The 20,154-nt window shown below is 36.7% G+C and overlaps 4 protein-coding genes across 6 annotated transcripts in view; 2 read left to right on the top strand and 2 right to left on the bottom strand.

Annotated features, from left to right (window-relative positions):
* The first annotated feature begins 1,099 nt into the window (after nucleotides 1-1,099).
* LOC103947351 lies at nucleotides 1,100-6,279 on the top strand. The gene is made up of 10 exons (XM_009358260.3): nucleotides 1,100-1,568; nucleotides 3,369-3,681; nucleotides 4,024-4,107; nucleotides 4,211-4,456; nucleotides 4,553-4,691; nucleotides 4,780-4,942; nucleotides 5,043-5,171; nucleotides 5,265-5,459; nucleotides 5,719-5,841; nucleotides 5,930-6,279. The coding sequence occupies exons 2-10, from the start codon at nucleotides 3,408-3,410 to the stop codon at nucleotides 6,038-6,040; spliced, it is 1,464 nt and encodes a 487-aa protein (XP_009356535.2). The 5' UTR covers nucleotides 1,100-1,568; nucleotides 3,369-3,407; the 3' UTR covers nucleotides 6,041-6,279.
* A 299-nt stretch (nucleotides 6,280-6,578) lies between these two features.
* LOC103947214 (probable WRKY transcription factor 3) lies at nucleotides 6,579-9,796 on the bottom strand. Its single transcript, XM_009358074.3, has 4 exons — nucleotides 9,226-9,796; nucleotides 7,698-8,401; nucleotides 7,439-7,600; nucleotides 6,579-7,267 (listed from the first exon to the last, which is right to left on the bottom strand). Exons 1-4 carry the CDS (start codon nucleotides 9,664-9,666, stop codon nucleotides 6,997-6,999), a joined length of 1,578 nt encoding a protein of 525 aa, XP_009356349.2. The 5' UTR covers nucleotides 9,667-9,796; the 3' UTR covers nucleotides 6,579-6,996.
* A 4,440-nt stretch (nucleotides 9,797-14,236) lies between these two features.
* Nucleotides 14,237-17,425, top strand: LOC103947215 (isopentenyl phosphate kinase). Of its 3 annotated transcripts, XM_048571750.1 has the most exons (12): nucleotides 14,258-14,397; nucleotides 14,493-14,645; nucleotides 14,755-14,985; nucleotides 15,110-15,207; nucleotides 15,323-15,365; nucleotides 15,686-15,747; nucleotides 15,853-15,909; nucleotides 16,068-16,103; nucleotides 16,188-16,265; nucleotides 16,661-16,727; nucleotides 16,823-16,885; nucleotides 17,008-17,425. In XM_048571750.1, the coding sequence occupies exons 3-12, from the start codon at nucleotides 14,841-14,843 to the stop codon at nucleotides 17,208-17,210; spliced, it is 852 nt and encodes a 283-aa protein (XP_048427707.1). In that variant the 5' UTR covers nucleotides 14,258-14,397; nucleotides 14,493-14,645; nucleotides 14,755-14,840; the 3' UTR covers nucleotides 17,211-17,425. The 3 variants fall into 3 exon arrangements, with proteins under 3 accessions (XP_009356352.2, XP_048427707.1, XP_048427708.1); XM_009358077.3 differs by lacking the exon at nucleotides 14,493-14,645 and having other exon boundaries at nucleotides 14,237-14,397; XM_048571751.1 differs by lacking the exon at nucleotides 14,493-14,645 and having other exon boundaries at nucleotides 14,266-14,397; nucleotides 14,750-14,985.
* Nucleotides 17,426-18,493: 1,068 nt separating this feature from the next.
* LOC103947216 (eukaryotic translation initiation factor 5A-2) overlaps nucleotides 18,494-20,154 on the bottom strand; it is a 6,036-nt gene continuing 4,375 nt past the window's right edge. Inside the window, exons 4-5 of the mRNA XM_009358078.3 lie at nucleotides 19,182-19,256; nucleotides 18,494-18,837 (exon numbers count right to left, since the gene is read on the bottom strand). Of these exons, the coding sequence (XP_009356353.1) occupies nucleotides 18,736-18,837; nucleotides 19,182-19,256 (177 nt within the window). The 3' untranslated portion in view covers nucleotides 18,494-18,735. The remainder of the gene's footprint in view (nucleotides 18,838-19,181; nucleotides 19,257-20,154) is intronic.

Genomic DNA, 20,154 nt, shown 5'->3' with positions numbered 1-20,154 from the left:
ACTTTGGAGCACGATCGAATCAAGATTTCAATTGCATTAGTTATTGCTCACATAAGCATACTTGCTTGCAATCACTTACTTCGATTAAAAATGCTTCAATCTATACTTCGATTATTTATATATATATATATATATATATATATATATATATTAATTTTAGCTAAGTCTATGGTTATTAAAAAAACAAGGGGATTTTGGATTTAGATCCAAAACATAGGTTGTTTTTGGGACTAAGTCCAGTTATCCAATTACATATTTTGATATCAATTTTGCCCCTTCAGATAAAAATATTTAAATTCTTTAAATTTTTATCATTTATTCAGTTTTTAAATTTTGAATATTTAAATACTCAAACTAAAATATTATCTAGTAACTACCTACTATTTATGAAGAAAACAAAACCGATATAATTTAGTAATTACCTACCTATTGTATAGGAAGAAAAATGCTTTATACCTACAAAGTAGATATAATCTACCTGCAAAACAAAAATAAACTACCTATTGTATTGGAAGAAAAATGTTGGGAACCTATAGAAATATAAATATGATATAATATACCTTCATTAAATGAACGAATTTGGAGGGAAGAACACAAAAATATCACCCATGAAAAGAAGAGACAAAAAAGAGGAGGATTGATAGAGGGAATTGTTTGGAAGAAGGAAAAAAGGAGGGATGAAACGGATTGGGGGTTGAGGTGATTATATGGCTATAACTAATCCTACAATTAAGGGATTAGTTAAACGACAAATAATCCTATAATTAAGAAATTTTGTGTATTTACAACAATTCGTAAGCCTAAGGGGTAAATATGGTACAAACCATAAATAAACATACGTAGAATCTCAATTATTGGACCTATTTCAATGAAGTGGACTAATTCTACTAATGACTCACAAAATTGGATCTATATTAAGTTATCCCTTAAAACAAAACTGATTTCAACACTCTTTCTTCATACGCATACTCGATACTTATATTTGACCACTAATTAGAATAAAGAAAATAAAATCAAACAACAAGAAACAAACAGAATGAATAAAAATAATAATTACTTTTATTCAAATTGAAAACTTAATCCAAAAAATAAAAAACCCAAAATCCAAGCAAAATAGTAAATCTAAATATATGGTTATCTAACACCCTGAGACATAATTCCCACCCAAAAAACAATGTCAAATTAAGGTATGCCACCAACTCGAAAGCCAACTAAGATAAAGAAGGCAACCCAAAAAAAGAAAATATAAGATAAAAAAAGGGGACGAAAACAGAGGAAACACAGAGAGGAGGAGACTTAGGAAAATTGGATCCGGACACATCGGAACCCGTCTTCCTTTCCTTCCTCTGTTCCTCTGCGTTGTGTTCTGTCTTGTCTGAATTTATAATCTCTGTTTTTTTTCGTTTGGATTTAAAGCAAAAAACTTTAAGTTGATCGAAAACAGAGAGGCAGAGAGAAAAACAGAGCAAGTTTCAAGGGAAGGAGGCCGAGTTCCTCACCTAGGAACGACGGTTTCCTCTTCTTTTTTTCATGCCGGAATATTAATCGATACCTTAACCCCTTATCAGGTCTCTCTCTCTCTCTCTCTCTCTGCATGCAATTATTTTCATTTCCTCATAATTTACAATCATGCGTCATTGTCCGGCTATGAAACATATGTCTATTCTTAAATAATTCATGTTATTGGTACAAATAAAAAATGACGTGATACACATAGAATTTCTGTCACGCTTAATTACGCATTTAGTGTTTGTTTTAATGTATTCATGAATCATTAACACATTGCAACTACTCTCTTCGTACCACTCGATGAAGTGAATTTAATTCATCTAACATCATAACTTGGTTTTCAAATTATCAGCCCTCGTCTTTTCTATCATGATTCATGACTGATGGTGACTCGAATTTATTTCTTGTATTATTTTGCTTTTAGCTTAGTTTTTCCCATCTTATTTTTCCAATATTTCATGTTCCATTTTTTGTTTGTTAAAACATAAAATCTTAGCAGGTAGAATATTTCTGAAAGAATTCCAACCTGAGTATGTAATTCTTTTTTTTTTTTTTTTTAATAAATGATAGTATTAAGGGTTAAATTGTTAGTTGTTAGCAGTATTGGTTAACGAAATTGTCAATATTTTCGTCGAAATACTCGAAAAATCAAGGATGAATATGGAAAGGAGGGTGAAGTGGTGAGATTTAAGAAAACCACTGAATATTGATGATGTTTTTTGATTCACTACATAAATTTTACCAGAACCTATTGCAAATTTCGAATTTTTGAATTTTTTTTTCTAATTTGGACTAAATCTGAATGAGTTAATATACTACTCCGCTGCAACTTTCCATAATTTCTACAAAAAACAACCGATATCAATATTTAAGGAAGGAAAACTCGGTAAGTATCAAACACGCATCACGTGCATAGACATAATTACTTTTTGTTGATTCTATCGAGAATTTGTCAAGAAATATTGGGTAGTCTTGAGTTTTCATGCATGCATTGAAAAACAAACTATTTTTTATTTTGAATGTTTGCAATATATTAGCCTCTCTAGTACAAAATTTCTCAGTGGATGCATATATTCTAAAAATTTAAAAGAAAAACTTGTGCATTAATTGTATGTTTATAATTTGATTGGACTGATTGGGGCCATGCCAACTTCAATACGTCTTTGTAGGAAAAAATGTTAGATTCCATCCCATCTACTTAGAACTCCATTCATCGTCAAAGTCAATTTGCATATTCAAACTTGCTCTGTATTATACAGAGTTATCTAGTACAATCCAATCATAGCCACTGTTCTAAAAAATTTCATCTAGCGCTGCTTAGATTCAGCCTAGGCACTAGACGATTGGCTATTATCCCAATTAATACCTAAGCGTTTGAAAAGTAAGAAAGAGTGTCTAGACCTGCTGAGGCGCCCTTCTAAACCGCCTAGGCATCCACTTAGGTTGCGACTCTTAGACAGAAAATAGATAACTTTCATTTTGTATTTTTTTTCTTTCAATAAACTGTAAGAGACTTATTGAATACTTAAACGAACACATATTATATGTTTGTTTCCCATGTTTTTCCTTATATTCCAATACTTTATAATATATATATTATTCTATTTTGTAGTTTACGTTGAAATTATATATATGTTAAGTATAAACATATACTTATTCACACAAAATATAATAAATCTACTTAAATTCGTCTAGTCCTCCTAAATGCCTGCCTAAGTCTCCCCTAACTGCTTAGGTGTTAGGCCTTAACCCGCCGTCTGACTAGAGTCTAGCTTGTTTTAGAACCTTCGTCCTAGTCACCGAACGAGTCGGGACTCCAGTATTTGCTCTAAAACCGGAGTTCTATATTTGCCTTGCAGGTTAAGTTTATCTGCATTACTTGAAGAAACTTAGCTGCCATGGGCGTTTGTTACTCAAGACCACATGAAACTATCAAAGCTCATCAGAAGAAGGTCCACAGATCCGGCAAACGCCGGAGTAAGGGGAGGAAGACGAAGAAGGTTGCCTCCGCTGCCATTCCCGATGCGCCTAAAAGACAGTCTGTGAGTGAGTTTGTGCATCTTGACTTCGAGAAGGGTGCTGCAACAACCTGCAAGAGATCTGAGGTTTCTAATGGAACATTTCATCTCACTCAGCTTCAGTGGAACCACAGTCAAATAGATGCAAATGGCGGTATGTTTCAAATGTTTAAGACCCGTTTGATAACCATTTCGTGTTTTGGTTTTTAGTTTTGGTTTTTTTTCCACCAGAAATGGAGCATCATGAAAAGTTAACACCAACAGAACCCATCTTACTTCAAATACTTTTGGGAAATATCATATATGAACTTTTTCACTACAGGGACATTAAACAAACAATAAATGGACGATAAAACGTGTTTCATAACATGTTTAGTGTCTTTTTAGGGTAAAAAGTATATTTTTGATCGAAGATTTGCGAAAAGTTCTATCTATATATTTCCCGAGTTTTTCGTGTTGAGTGACATCTGACAGTACAGATTACAACTTCGTGTAGGGAAAGGCCCAGGGGAAGCATGGTTTGACTCACTAAGCATGATGGGATCTGATTCAGAAGACGATTTCTGCAGTGTGCATGGAGGTAATAGCGCACTTAAATCACCAGTAAATTTTAATCCTTCCTTTTTTGTGGCAGTTGTGAATTTTCGGTGGCGAAAACTAGTTCTTTGTTTTTTGGGTGCCAGATGGGTTTCCTTTAGCAGGGAACATCCCAAATGCTCAACTGGTGCAGTATGAAACTGCATCATGCATTGTCGATAATGGATGTAAGTACGAAGGGTTCTACGAAAGTTATCTAACGATAGATGGAAATGCACGCCATTCTGTCGAGAAAACCCAAGTGAGTTTCAACGACAAGAATCAGAAGAACCCCGCGGCGGTGATCATGCTTTCTTATAAGAGGAAATCCGTTGACGACAGCGAAAGGAAAAGTAAGTAGTAAATGTGATCAAAATTTGAAGTTAGAATCCAAGTAACAATTTATCGGTCTCTGCTACAATACTAAATGTGCGACAATGGATGAACAGGTGCGTCCGATCAGAAGTACTTATTCCGTCCAAGAGCAGGACTTCGAATCCCTTGCTCAACGGAAGAGAAGCCAGCACCGGGATCCTGGTCTCCAGTTCCACCCTCAGTATTCAAGCTCCGCGGCGAGAATTACTTCAAGTATATTGCTTGTTTTCCTTTTACTAATCTTGTTTTGTTTTCGTCATTGAGTTCCGCTGTCTAAGGATGAAATTGTGGAAATGTGCAGAGATAAACTGAAGTACCCGGCTCCAAACTGCAGCTCGTACGTACCAATTGGTGTCGATTTGTTAATGTGCCCGCGAAAGAGAGATCACATTGCTCAGCATCTTGAGCTTCCTTCTGTAAAACCACATGACAAAGTTCCTTCCCTCCTCATTGTTAACATCCAGGTACTCTGTCTATCTCCCTCCATATCTCAAAATAATTTGTCGCAGATCAGTTTTCGTTGTGTTTTCGGGGGCATTGATTCTGGTGTTGTTGTTGTTGCAGTTGCCTACCTATCCTACAACAATGTTCCTCGGCGAATGCGATGGGGAAGGCATGAGTCTTGTGCTATATTTCAAAGTGAATGAAAACTTTGAAAAAGAGATATCACCTCAGTTTCAAGACAGCATCAGGGTAAATTTCATCGTGAAGTTTCGGATTCCCACATCTTTGATCCGGGCGCAAAGAAGACGGATTTACTAACAACGTTTTGTTTTTCTGTCTCAGAAATTTGTTGAGGATGAGACTGAGAAGGTGAAAGGGTTTGCAAAGGAGTCTGTGGTTCCTTTCAGGGAAAGGCTAAAGATCATGGCTGGATTGGTCAATCCAGATGACCTCCAGTTGAGTTCTACTGAAAGGAAGCTCATACATGCTTACAATGATAAGCCAGTTCTGTCACGCCCTCAACACAATTTCTTCAGGGTAAAATGAAAACGATGAACTCTTTCTAGTTCCATGTTACTAGAAGAAACACTTATGTAGGGCAGCCTGATCACGCGGTTGGTCATGCCACTCTCATAAAGAAACGGACCTCACATGGGTACAATTTCCCATGCACAGGGGTCTAACTCTTTGTGAGAGTGTCTGACGGGCCATGTGGTCAGGCTCTCTTACCGAAGTTTTTTTCGGTTTTTACATTAAACTAACACTTTTTTTTTTTTTTTGGTAATTTATTTGGCAGGGACCTAATTACTTTGAGATTGACCTAGATATACATAGGTTTAGCTACATATCCAGGAAAGGACTTGAATCATTCAGAGAGACTTTGAAGAATGGGGTACTTGATTTGGGATTAACAATCCAGGTAAACTCACAAACTTATCATTTACTGTAACAGTAAATGTGCATCCTGCATTTCTGTAAGTTTGAGTTTTGTTTGACGGTGTTGGCAGGCACAAAAACAAGAGGAACTGCCAGAGCAAGTCTTGTGCTGCCTGCGCTTGAACAAGATTGAATTTGTGAACCATGGTCAAATTCCGACTCTCGTAACTAGGGACGATTAACTCGCACGGGCATCTCACCTGTATCCTGGAGGGTTTGCACTTTAAAAGTATATAATTCCGGCCAAAACACCAAGCAAATGCCACGTTTTGTTAACATTCGGTCGCTTCGACCTAGTTCGATGGTGCAAGAAAAGGAATACAGAGACATGAACTGCAAATGCAGTACTAGTGATCTTGTACAAAATGGCATCTGTATCTGTACGCTTATTCGTTTTAGTTAAAACCATGCGTTTCCTATCCGTCTTCGGCCATTAGATCTGTAACTCGTATCTAATCACGGCAATAAAGGTTATAAGAATGAGGACGTAAAGGGCTTTAAGAAACGGATTAGGGCTTTTTCTTGTACATGCCATCGATTAATCGTTGATTAGCACAAAGTTTTGTTCAACAATGTCAGATGTGCAAAGATTGGTGTGTGTTGACACAGCAACAAAAACTCCCTTGTCACCCACATGTACAGCAAAAGAACTGCGGATTCTATCACTTGTCCGCAAAAGGACTACCGAGCAAGAACAAAAAGAGCAGTACAAAACAGAAATAGGCAACCAGAAAGTAGGAAGTAATTTTTAAGGAGTTTCGGTTCAAACATCGATACTATATCACCAAACGCAAGCGTAAATAATCATATTACATCACTGTTTACATATACAAAAGAATGCACAGAAGTTGTAAATTTCAACACAGTATGCTTGTTAACTAGTCTACGTGCAACAAAAAAATTTGACCCGACTTCTTTTATCTTTTCCATAACTACCTCTTTCCTTTGTACATTGGCAATTGGGGAACAGGGGGCCTTGATCAAATCTACAGCCTATAGTGCGACAGATTCGGGCAATGATAACTTACAAATTTTGCCTGCTTTGTGGAAATTTCAAGTTCTCCGGCTCCTGCTTTCTTTCCTGATTGATGAAACTCACAGAAACTATGGGTTTTTTTTTTTTTCGGTACAACCGAAACTATGTTATTTGTTCTTTTAAACGTAAACTTGCTATAGGCTGTTGGTCCCTGTTTCTAAGATCCATCTGGTTAACCTTCCCATTTCCTGGATTCGTTGATCTTAAATTCGATGCATTGTTGTTGCCTGTGTAGTGGCTGCTGGTTTTAGAAGCTGGTACATCATGATTATGCTTGCCCTCATATGTTGTTATGACAGCTTTAGGATCTGTTGAGGCTCTCTCTACATGCTTCCGGACGTTACATGCAGGGAACGTGCATTTGTAATAGCTCCTGTAAAATGCAGCAAAGACAAATCAGGAAATTTTTAAACCAACCCATACAAGAAGGAATATAACCGTTTGATTGAATACGTTAGGCAACATAAAAATGAAAACATCGTGACATCAATGGAAGAAAACTGTATATAACACTAAGTTTAGAAATATTGAAAAACAGTATTACCGTGGATAAGGATTGCCCTTGACAACTTTTTGCCCATACTTTCGCCACCTGTAACCATCGTCTAAGAGGTCGACTTCACTGGTTGTCTGTACTATGATTCTAGGCTCTGTCACAGTCCGATGTGTAGAAGCTGCCGCTGCTTCTGACCTGACCTCGGTGTTTCTGGAAAATAACAGTTAATTTTGTTAAGAATACATGACAAACAAGGAGCATAATGCCCGCAAGCATGTGCATATGCTTATCAAGATAAAATATCTACCTTCTCTTGGGGTCAGGTTGATCTTCATCTTTCTCATCAACTCTGGTTTCAGCATCTTCTACTTCCTCACTGTCACTTGTCCCAGATAAATTATCATGTGTTGCTTGGCTGGATTCCTGACGCTTCTTAGACATTGAATAAGGACCTGTCCCTTCTTTTGGTTTGTTCGAATTCCCACCATGAACTTGGGAAGCTAAGTCGGAATTTGCCTGACTATTTCCATTCAGGGGACGCTTGGACTGAGGACGTTCATGATTATGCTCGCCCTTGTAAATAATTTCAGTTATTTGTCCTTCAATCGAGCGTTCAACCTTCTTCTTTACTGGACAATTTGGATGGGTACACTTGTAATAACTTCGAGGAAATTCACTACCTTTCACCTGCTTCTGTCCATACTTCCGCCAATTGTAACCATCATCATTAGGCTTATCGACAGTAAATGAAGACGGTTGGGATCTCTGATCTGAAAGGGAAATGTCAGATGATTCTTTTGTGGCAACGGCAGAGTCAGGTGTTCCAGACGGTATCTCTTGGGGTGGTGTTGTATCGGAAGTAGAGGATGGAGGCTGTGTCAAAGCTGTGGCGGGTGCTGTCGAGAAAGATGTTGAATACGCAGTTGAGAAATTGAAAAAGGATGGGGAGAGTGCAGCAGCCTGAGCCGTGACCTGTGCTAGGGCCTGCTGGTGTGTCATTCCAAAGGGTCCCTACAACAATTCATAAATCACAACCATAAGAAACCAATATAAGTGTGGTACCAAGCAGACTCGTCTCATATGCGTACTTTTGGAGTACCCTTACCCAATTTGCCTAACAAACGAGTGAATCAATTCTAAGAACCCGGAAGCAGGCAAATGCGTGTTACTGCAGTATGCCCGCCCCTTGTACCCAAGTTCAAACCCCACTCCCGCATGTTTGTGTAAAATACAATATCAACTCGAAAACTTAAAAATCCAAAAAACGTTTCAGCTTCTAGTTTCAAGTCGATTTTTGTTTTAGGAAAACTGAAAACATGAAAATTGTTTGGTAACTGTTTTGAACCAAGACTAGCCAATTGACCTAACCCGCGTCTAATTTACGGGAAGACGGATTTCAACTCCGGTGCAACTGACCTAGCTTTTACCCAATTGTCCTAACAAACAAGTGAATCAATTCTAATAACCCAGAATTTGGCAAATTCCCCTTCCCCGCCAAAAGGGCAAAAAAAGGGGCAAAAGGTTACTAAATTTAGAATCTCAAATCCTTTAAAAGTTACTAAATTTAGAATCTCAAATCCTCTAAAAGTTACTAAATTTAGAATCACAAATCCTCTGCCTTAATTTGCCGCCATTTAACTCACTGCTTTCTTTTCTCAACAAAATTTTAATTAATTTTCCAAGAGTAACTAATTTCTCAGTTGTCGCAGTAACTAAAGACGAGATATATATCTAAATCGGATTAAAAAAAAAATCCCAGCTCCCTGATAAGCATACAAGCAATGGTAACAGTAATTCAGTAAATAAATGGAAGAAGTGATTGACGAGGGGTGTACCTGACCGGGTGAGAAGATTCCCGGCGAGTCGAGAAACCCGGACGGCGTCGGGACCGAAAACATCGACGGCGGTCGGTTCTGCTTGAACCGGAAATCCGAACTTCCTTCGCCGTCGCCGGAATTTCGCTCCTCGAGCTGCTGGAACCCGGGCGCCCTCGGCGACGGAGACGTCATGGCTCCGGCGAGCAGCTGGGAGAAGGACTTGCAGTCGTCACCGCCGTCAGAGAAGAAGTTGGAGACGAGAGTCATGGGTCCGGGGCTGAACCCCAGGCCCAGACCGGGTCCAGTATTCCCGCCGCCGGCGGAGCTGAAGATTGATTCGAAAGAGGTGCGCTGCGGGAGAGTGATCGTGGGGCGGGGAGGATGATGAGTCGCTGCGGGCTTCGACGGTTGCGATGGTCCGGGCGGCGGCGGGGACTGTTGCTCGTGGTTGTCAGCCATTGGATCAAAATCCGAAAACAAAGGGGGACAAAGGCGAGAAAGTATTTCCTTCAACCAACTCTTTAAACTCTCGTTTTCTCTTTCTTTCTTTCTTTCCGTGTGAAGTTTGCGTCTGTCCGTTTCGTTTTGGTATTTTTCGGATTTGTGGATCTGAAATTCTGCAAAAAGTCCACGCCGCACATACCAAAAAGCCATTTCCTGATTTTCCTTTAAAATAACAAATTAAAATTAAATAATAAATTATCTCTAGAAATTGACGTAACTCATCACTTTACATTATAAGGTTTAAAATCAATAGAAAATCCTTACGATTGTCCACCACTGTAATTTTGGTCATTTCGTAAAAAATCATCATTAAATTGAAGGATTTTTTTGTCAAATCAACTCATTCACTTGAACTGGTGTTCGCTTCAATTTAATTGAAATTTTTCACAAAACATTAAAAAATAATTAACGGTGAGCAATCTTCTTTTAATTTAAATCTTAGAGATCCCAGTAAAAATGTATAACAATTTCAAATACCATTTTGATTAAAAAAAACTGGGTTTTATTTAATTTTTGGGGTTCATTTATTATTTTATCTTTTGGGTTGTTTGGTGTTGGTGGAGCTAAAGTTGCTAACTACTACCGCCTCCACGATCCAATCGGCATTTGAAATGACGGTGATACCCCTGAGACTTTTAGTAACTACAAAATTTCCATCTTCCAAGTTTGAAAATGAAGGGGTAGTGAAAGGGAAGAAAAAGAATCGGTCGCTAGATATCCGGATTATCCGGATTATCGGTCGCTAGATATCCGGATTATCGGTCGCTAGATATCCGGATTATCGATGGTATATGCGGTTAATTAAAGTGAAATTAATTTCCAAATTACTTTAATTATGGATAGTTTACTTCTGAGTTCTCTTGTGCTTACTGTTTAATGTTGCCAAACTTGTACTTGCATTATGGTGTGCTCCATGTCTTTTTTTTTTTTCTTTTTTAATACACATGGCTTGTTTGAAACTGTTTTTAAAAAGGAAAACTAATGAAAATAGCTTCAAATTTTTACATTTTAATAAAAAATTATCTACTAACTTTATTTAATGATAAAGACAAAAGAATAGAAAAAACATAGAGAACCCAACTTATGTTGGGCGTGTGCCCTCATATAAATTGAGGAAAACTAATGAAAATGACTTGAAAACTTTGAGTAATAGGATTGACTTTTTAGTGTAAAAATATGATTTTTTTTTTTGTTAAAATGAACAATATTTAAAGTTTTTCGTTAAAGTTTCTTATAAATTGATACAACAAATCTTTCATGTTTTGCTTGCCGTACACATTGTGGAACCTCATATACCAATTACTTTGGAGTTGGTCAAAAGGCCATGCGTGCATAAACACCACCCCCACCCATTCTCTCTTTCCACACTCCACTTTTTTCTCCCATTGTCGGCTGCATTAATAGATTTTTTTTTTAGGAACTTTAACGAAAAACTCCCGATATTGTTCATTTTAACGAAAAATCATATTTTTACACTAAAAAGTCAATCCTGATATTATTCACTTCGCTACAACTCAAAATTTTCAAGCTCTTCTCATTAGTTTTTTTTTTTCTTCTTATAATAAGAAAAAGACTTGAAATTGAATTACATTCCCTAGTTTTATTTTTGTGATGTTGTTTCTCAATAGTAGTCAAGATGACGAGAGATTTTTCAATATTTTCAGAACACGGGGTGGTACACCACGTGTCCTTATACAAGTGATGAGATTTTTGTGTTAAATAATTAATAACATAAAAATAAAAGTTGCCACCACTTACATAATGATACATGATGTACCACTTGTGTTACGGGCATAAGGAAAAATTTCCCACCACTTAAATAGTATCCAGTATTTTAATTTGGTAATTAAAACTAGTTTTTAAATATAATTATTGAGAATATAATCTTCCCAAGATTTTGATTTAAATGATCACTTATGGGTTCATCGATTTAGGCACAATTGATGCTTTTATAGGACCAAACAAGGTGTAAGTTTTAAACCTTATGAAACTGAACCAATAAATAGACATTATATATGAAATTGGATTAATAAGTATACATTATTTATGAAATGAAACCAATAATTAAGTACTATTTCTAAAACTAAACCAATAGATGGAAACTATTTATGAAACTGGACCAAGAACTAGACATTATTTATGAAACATGACCAATAACTAAGCACTCTTTATGAAAGTGGACCAATAATTAGGCACTATTATGAAACCGGACCAAGAAATAGATACTATTTATGAAACTATACCATTACCATACACTATGTATGAAACTCGACCCAATAACTAGGCATTATTTATGAGAATGACCAAGAGCTAGACACTATTTATGAAAGTAGACAAAGAACTAGGCGCTATTTACGAAACTAGACAGATAAATAGTGTTTAGTTTCATAAGTAGTGTTCAGTGTTTCATAAATAGTGTTCAGTTTAATAAACAGTGTGTGTGGTGGACGCGTGGGGTCCCATGCGTCAAGTCTTTTAATTTTTTTATATTAAAATTGTGTCATTTTCATTAAACTTTAAGTTATATTGTCATTTTTATTAAAATTTAAGGGTCTTTCATTAATATTTATTTATTTTCATTAAATAAAGTTATAGCATGATTTTTTTGTTAAAATAAATTTAGCCCAAACTCTTTTCATGAAAGTTTCCTTTTTAAAATGATTTAAAATACTTTTTTGTCAAAGTATTTTTGAAATTATTTTTTTGTAAAATGTAAATGAATTTTAGCAAAGAACTTCAAGTGGTTTTGAAACCGAAAAAATTTTGCTAAGCACTTTGAATTATTTTAAAGATATTCCAAACGAGTCCATGCTCAACAAGTCATTAGAAGAAACTTGTGTGTATCAAAATATCGTTATTTAGATTTATTATTTCATGTCTTATAATATGAATAATTGACGTAATTAATATTCAACTCACCAGATGTATCTTTAAATGGACAAATGCACATTATAAAAACACAAGATAAGATTGCATGGCTAATCATGTAGATTCTTTCACATGCAAAAAAACGTGTTAGAAATGTGTTGGCATATAATATAATAAAATCATGGAAAGGAGCGCTGTCAAATGTTGTATTGTGGCACGTACAGTCGCAGATCCAAACTGCACATATACACACGTAACATGTTACAACTTGACCATTACAACGTAATTAGGGGAGATTTTTTAGTGTCTTTGAAATACGGGATATAATATTATACGTTATATAACACAATTGAGGGACATTTGAAAAAAAAATTTCTTTATTTATATAGTAACATGTGATGTTCTGTCCTATATTTCGAACAGACTAAAAAATACTGCTCTATTTAGAGTTGCTATTAACCTTAGTTTAAAACTTACTTCTTCATTGTGACACCTAATTTAGAGTCAAGTTTTACTCAATTAATATATTACCTACCGTCTTTTTTAGGGTCAAATACAAGCGATGCAGTGGCTAATTGTTATAATGTAGGTGCTATTTGGTTTTGGTCAAATTGCATCAATACAAAATTCAATAAATTCATCTTTTTATTCACAAATATTGAAAATCAGTCTTTGAAAGTTAATAATAATGAAAAATATGCACGTCTAAAGATTACACCGTGACTTGCGCATTTTTTCATTTTTTGTAATTTTCATGATTATTTGTGTTTTAGATGTGTCAAATTTCATGAACGAAAATTTTAGTAAAGAGTCAAGCAAATAAATTTTTGGTTGCCCCACAATAATGTCACGTGATTTTGTTACAACCAATGTTTAAATTTGTTTTCAATACGTTTGATATATTTGTGAGATATCATAAACATCAGAAGAAAAAAAAAATGAAAAATGAGTTGAAGTCTAAACTTTACGAGATATCGAATAAGCTCTAAATTTTCACTAAAATCGACAAATCTCGTCGGTATTTCCAATTTAATGGTTAAATATTGACAAAAACATTTTCTAAAACTTCGTTTTAAATGTTTACATTTTTTAAGCAAACTGCCATAATTTATATCAAAGGCAATTGTTGTTGATAAACAATTTGCATATATTTTCCACCGATCTTGTTGTAACACGTGTACATATTTATATTAATTGATCACAAGTTTCTTACGTGTCTTACATCTATACCTCATGTAACCTATTTAAGATAAAGACAAGTTTATTCAAATCCGAATTCTTTTCGGATTCTTTTTATAAGTATTTAGGAAATTAGTTAATTATGTTTGTTTATACTACATCGTCCGATAAAAAATCATTTAAAATTTTTTTATTTAAAATTGAACACAAACAATTCTTGACGAAAACTGACAGCATAATTTACAATGAACGGATTCGATTCATAGATCTTCCAAGGATAGGGGGAGGATGAGTTTATTGAACCAACTGTTCAATGACAATTAACATTTTCTCCACCAAGTAGAAAACAAAGTTTGTCTTTTCTTTTTTTGTTGTCTTCCCGCGAGAACCCTGTGACAATAAAGAGAAGGAAACAAAAAATAAAAAACGAAACCCAGAACTTGTTTTTTGGTAAAAAAATCCAGAACTTTTTTTTTTTTTTTTTTTTGGAAACTAAAAACCCAGAACTTTTGAGAGAGTAAACTCAGAGCTTTAGGTACCGGAAACCCCACAAATTTACGATGGAGGAGACCAACACAAAAGATCTCCAAAGCGCTTCTGTCAGTCTCACGAAGCCGATTCGCTGCATCGTCAAACTCGGTCTGTTAATCTACTTATTCCTTTTTGGTAGAATTCAATTTGCATCAGAATTTGTGCTTTTGTGATTGAGCATTTTTCATTTCGATCATTTCTAGCTTTCTTTACGCTGACCCAGAACAGCTGATTGCTCAAACGAGGTCCAGAAAAGTGCTTTTGGTGTGCTAGATTAATGGGCAGCTGATAAATTTTAAGCCTTTGTTAATATAAACTGTGGAAAACCGAATCGTTTCAACCTGGGAAAATCTGAGGTGTTTGGATGAATGGTTGTTTATAAAACTAAATTATGAAATGCATTTGTAATCATTTGTTCGTATTTTGGTCTTAGATTGTTACAATACGATTTTTTACCTAGTCCAGGAGGTGCAGCAATTACTTGCAAGAACGAATTAGAGACAATAAATGAAGCAAATCTCAAGACGGTTTCGTCGCAGCTGAGGCAATCAATGGCTACGGGGTCGCTTTCTGGGGAGGTTCTTGGGATGGATTGGAGCAAGCAACCTGGAGAATCAGAAATTTCATCTGCCATACTTGATTTTGAACATCGGCCAGTTGCGGACCCCAGCCCCTTTATAGTTGTTCATGGAGCAGGTTTGCTGCTTGGTTTATTTCATCACTTGGAACTTGATTTGTTTGTTGAGATACAAAGTAGCCTTTTCACTAATTTCTAAAGATATGTATTCGTCTAATATGTTGTGTGCTATGGTGGCTTCAGGTTCTTTCGGGCATTTTCAAGCTAGTAAATCGGGCGTTCATAAAGGTGGGTTGTACCAACCCCTTGTAAAGGCTGGTTTTGTTGCCACACGCATCTCCGTAAGACTCTGCCTCGTTGATCGTTTCACATCTATGGACTTTGCTTTAAGTTTGCTTTCGTCTCTTTCGGATTATTCCTCCATTTTCATGTTCATGTTTATTTCAATTATTTCAGGTTACAAAGCTCAATCTTGAAATTGTTAGAGCGTTAGCCAGAGGTATTAATCTACCCTATTAACAAACGTTTTCATATACAAACTATATTTCTGAAGATCGACAGATTCAAAGGAAAAACCAGCTTTCGCAGTTTTAAATTAACAATGCATCTAATGCATCAGAGATACTATTAGCTAGCGGTTGAAGAATTTTGTAAGTTCTTTAGTTTACTTGACCAATCCGTATCTGTCGATTTTGTTTGGCTCTCAAAGCTGCATGAAACTGTTATTTCACTATCATGATTTCATGCTATTATCTGCTTAAGATCTTAAATGCACCCCGCTTTCACGTTCATGAATATTGTTATGTGTTTTCCTTCCAGAGGGTATCCCTTCCATTGGAATGTCTCCATTTTCATGTGGATGGTCAACCCGTGAAAGAAATGTCAGTGGCTTGTTTCCGATAAATGCTTTGATCCCAATGTTATTTTATGTTCTCTGTCCTTTTTGTTAGTTTTTCTTTATTGATGTAAGTTTTCTCTTCCTGCAGATAGCTTCAGCTGATTTGTCTGCAGTGGCCAAGGCTATTGAATCTGGTTTGGTACCTGTAAGTTCGTATTATTATCATTCTTCCTATCATTCTATATTTTACGTGTTTTGAACTGCCTCCTTTTGTGCTATGAATGATTTATACGTGCTGTTGGTTTCTGTTTTTCTTCTCATCTTTCCCTCGGTGATTAATGTTGATTGCTATACGCTTCCTAGGTTTTGCATGGAGATGCTGTGCTCGATGAGTTACTGGTTGGTCTCTCTTATAGAAGTTCACTAGCTTATTGCTTATATTAAACTTGTACTGATGCTTTGTTAATTGCTTTGCCTAATCAGGACTGTACCATATTGAGTGGAGATGTCATCATTAGTCACCTTGCAGCGCACTTGAAGCCTGACTTTGTTGTTTTTCTCGTATCCACACTGTCCCCAAATGGAAAGTTTCATGCATTTGTATTTTGGGAAATGACTTTGGAACACACTGCACAACCTGATAGTTGATAGAAATGTCTTAAAAGTTACTTGAGGCCAATAAATTCACATTTGTCTGTGTAAGAGACCAATGCTAAACCAGTTGCTTTAGCAAACTTCACAGGCAAAAGTGAACTAGAGGTAATCTGTCCACTGTCTCAAACTCAATCCCTGCATTAGGAGAGTAAGAATGCATTGTTCTTCCATAAAGCATCCGAGATTAGACATCTCGAAGAAAAACAGAGTCCAACCAGTTGGGGTCAGATAGGTAGGAAATTACCATTTGATATGAGTGGATAAACATCCTACGTTTGTTTTCTATTTAATGTGGATTTAAGACTGATGTTTTTGGGGTTTATGACCGTCCACCGTCGGTACCAAATGCAGTACTCTTGAGAGAAATCGGTAAGCAGTCTTACTAATCCTGGCTTTGCACAGAAATGGAGTTTTGTTTTTATTCGTCGAATTGCATTGTCTTATCCAAAGTTTGTCAACTGTAGCTGTGGCTAAAGATGGGAGCTGGTCGATCGTGAGCCCAACACTTGAGAACATGAATAAGCAAGGTGCGAATGAACCTAACACGTTACGAGCTTTATTTTCGTTATTGTTGGCTGTGCCAAAATGGGAATTGATCCCGAATTTGTTCAAGTTACTAGCATCTGTAATGTGTGTGTCATGACAACAGTTGAGACAAAAGCGGCAGCCCATGATACAACAGGCGGAATGCTGACCAAGATATCGGAAGCTGCGACGATTGCAAAACTCGGAATCGATGTGTACATTGTGAAGGCAGCAACAACCCATGCTTTGAGGGCATTGAGTGGAGAATTGAAAGGCAGCATTCCAGATGACTGGCTTGGAACGGCAATCCGGTTTTCGAATGAATGATCGATCACTTCTGCTGTTATGAACAATCAAGGTGTTAAACGTAAACATTCGGAGACCAACACAAGAAAGAAGTCGGCGTTTGGAGAAGACATGGATGTTAACCACTTAAGATTCTATGAACTGGCTCGATACAAGATCAGACAATTGATTGTTTGAAGTAAAAACAAATTCATCAGCCGCTGCGACAGGCCAATCAACTCTGGTCGTTTATGATTCATCGGTCCTCAAAACTAGGTATATAATGAGTGATTTCAAATTCAAAGGTTAAGCGTACTCTCGTAATTTTAACAAGGGCACGGTGGGTTTTTTGGGGGTAATAGTGAAAAAACTGCTAGATAAGTCATCCTTACTATCACTCTACAGAACCGTACATAAGAATTTCACCTAAAGCCACTCCTTGTTCAATTCTTTTGAAGTCATTAGATCATTTTCGCATTCAAGAATCTCCTCTTCTTCCACTCCATTCCGAAGAGTAACTAGGTCAAAATCGTCCAAACTCTTGTTATTTTAGTTGGGATTTAAGACTGGTTTGGTATTGCTGTGCTTTGAAAAAAAGCTACTTCTGCTGTGCTGTGAGAATAAGCAGCTGTGAAATAAAGCAGCAGAGTGTTTGGTAAACTTTTTTGTAAAAGTGCTTTTGAAAAAAAAAAGCAGTATTATAGTATTTGGTAAACTTTTATGTAAAACAGATGTGAAAAAAAACCGGTTTTTCAAAGCTGGATTTTGCAGCTTCTTGTTTTTGGCTTATTTTCACCCAAAACTGTGAAAAAAAGCTGAAGCTGAATGTTTACCAAACACAAAAACAGCTCCCAGCTTTTTTTGATACCAGCTTTTTTCAGAATCATCTCAGTACCAAACCAGCGTCTGACCGAGAATAAATATTTTACACCTAGCAATTCATTTATTTTCAAAATGACCATTTACTACCTATTATTTGATTGACGATTCCTTTATATTGGAATGGGTGAAGAGTCAAATGCTTTGGAAACTCCTCGTGCCGGGTTTGCAGCGATATGAGTAGTTCCAAACCAGCACCATAACACCGAACAGACCATCAAGTTACCAAAGGAAAACAACCAACCGGAAATAAACCGACTCGGTTGCACGACAGCAGGGTAATAGCGTACCGTAAAACCACAATCACAGTTCAATTTGGTGCTTAAGACACCAGGCTCACTGTCGATTATTTGGTAGAGTCATTTAACGCAGGCAAACACAATGCAACAAGAAGAATCCATCAAGTGATGAAAATGAGGACCGTGAAATTTCGAACCAAGAACAAGTGAAAGGTACTATACAGTCTTCAATATAACTCTTGCCAATACCATGAAATTGGGGGCATGATTCAGAACAGTAACATAACAAAAATATTGATAACGACACGCTAATTAATGGCAACATTAACTTGTAACCCAAGGCCACCTCTAATCAAGAACAGTAGTTCCTGAAAGGGGTGACCCCAAAGTTTCTATTTACCGTTCCATTTTATATCTGAAAGCTAACGTTCCCGAAGAACGAAGGGCATCTATTTGGGACCGATGTCCTTCAGGGCGCAAATCTGCTCCTCTCCCATAGCAGACATGACAGAAACAACCAGATCCTTCCCCTCTGCAAACCCATCCTTGATCTGCATAAAATACCAAGAAAATAACCAATTAAGATTCTACAGGGATAACCAGCAGGAAACATAATTATAACAGTAGTTAAGCAAAGGAAAGATGTTTTAAACTGCGTCGAACAATAAAAAGGGGAAGAAACAGCATAAAGTTGATGCTGCGTCTTGTGAAAATAAAAACATGACAAAAAGTTTTAAACCAAATTTCATGCAAGTAACACCCACAATAAAAGTAAATCCTCCAGCAGACATGGATTCTACAGTCATTTGGGAATAAAGCCGAACTAGCAGCATACTATCCCATTCAAACTACGTGGAAGAGGCGAATGTTACAGGGGCCATGTTACAAAACTAACCTGCGTAAGCAGATTGTCATCGGTTGGAAGTCTCAGGTCGTCCTTGGTGTTACCATTCTCAGTCAGCAGACTCACCTTCAGTATGCAACAGATTACGGTTCAAGTCAGGCTAAGCATTGTAAACAAGTGGGAACATCCAAGTAACAAGCAACATACAGTGAAATCAATGAATCTTATGTTGAGAATCAATGTCAATTGTAGGTGAAGTAGGTGGATGTTGTAGGTGAAGTAAGTGTGTGAGGTTGGTGAAGTAAGTGTGTGAGGTTGGTGAAGTAAGTGGAGGTTGTAGGTGAAGTAGGTGGATGTTGTAGGTGAAGTAAGTGTGTGGTGTAGCTTTCATTTGGTTTGCTATAAATACCCAAGTCCTCAAGCATTGTATATCATCCAAGGAAAAACAAAGCCTAGAGCTAAATAAGAAAAGCTTTGCTAATTAGTTTGTTTTGTGAGCTTTCTTTAAGAGTGTGCTCAATTTTCTTCTTCTTGGAATCATTAGAGTTATCTTGGATACTCTTCTTATTCAACAATTGGTATCAGAGCCAAGTCGGTCAGGGATCGTTCTTGGTAGAGCATTGGTTGTAAAGTCTCTTGAATTTCCGAGTATGCTCTGTGGTTGCAGTTTTGACTGATCTTCCACATCAGAAAAGATTTCTTGAGATTATTGCTGGGGTTATCACAAACCTTGAGAGGGAGCTTCTTTGTGTCGAGAGTAGTGTATTACTCTGCACGCTCAAGTTTGTTCGGTGTAGTCAAAGTCTTGCCGATACGATGGGTGATCTTCAAGTTGTTGGAGGAATCAAGAAGCTCAACAACCAAAACTATAACACGTGGGCAACGTGTATAGAGTCTTACCTTCAAGGTCAAGACTTGTGGGAGGTTGTCGGTGGTAGTGAAGTTACACAACCGGCAGCGGAAGATGTTAACGGCGTCTTGCGGAAGTGGAAAATTAAAGCAGGCAAATCAATGTTTGCCTTAA

The sequence above is a fragment of a genome, unplaced genomic scaffold (assembly GCF_019419815.1).
Source record: "Pyrus x bretschneideri cultivar Hongxiangsu unplaced genomic scaffold, Pyrus_bretschneideri_v1 Contig6, whole genome shotgun sequence".
NCBI classification, from domain to species: Eukaryota; Viridiplantae; Streptophyta; class Magnoliopsida; order Rosales; family Rosaceae; genus Pyrus; species Pyrus x bretschneideri.
The sequence above is the reverse complement of the archived record's forward strand: the minus strand, read 5'-3'. Positions and strand labels throughout refer to the sequence as shown.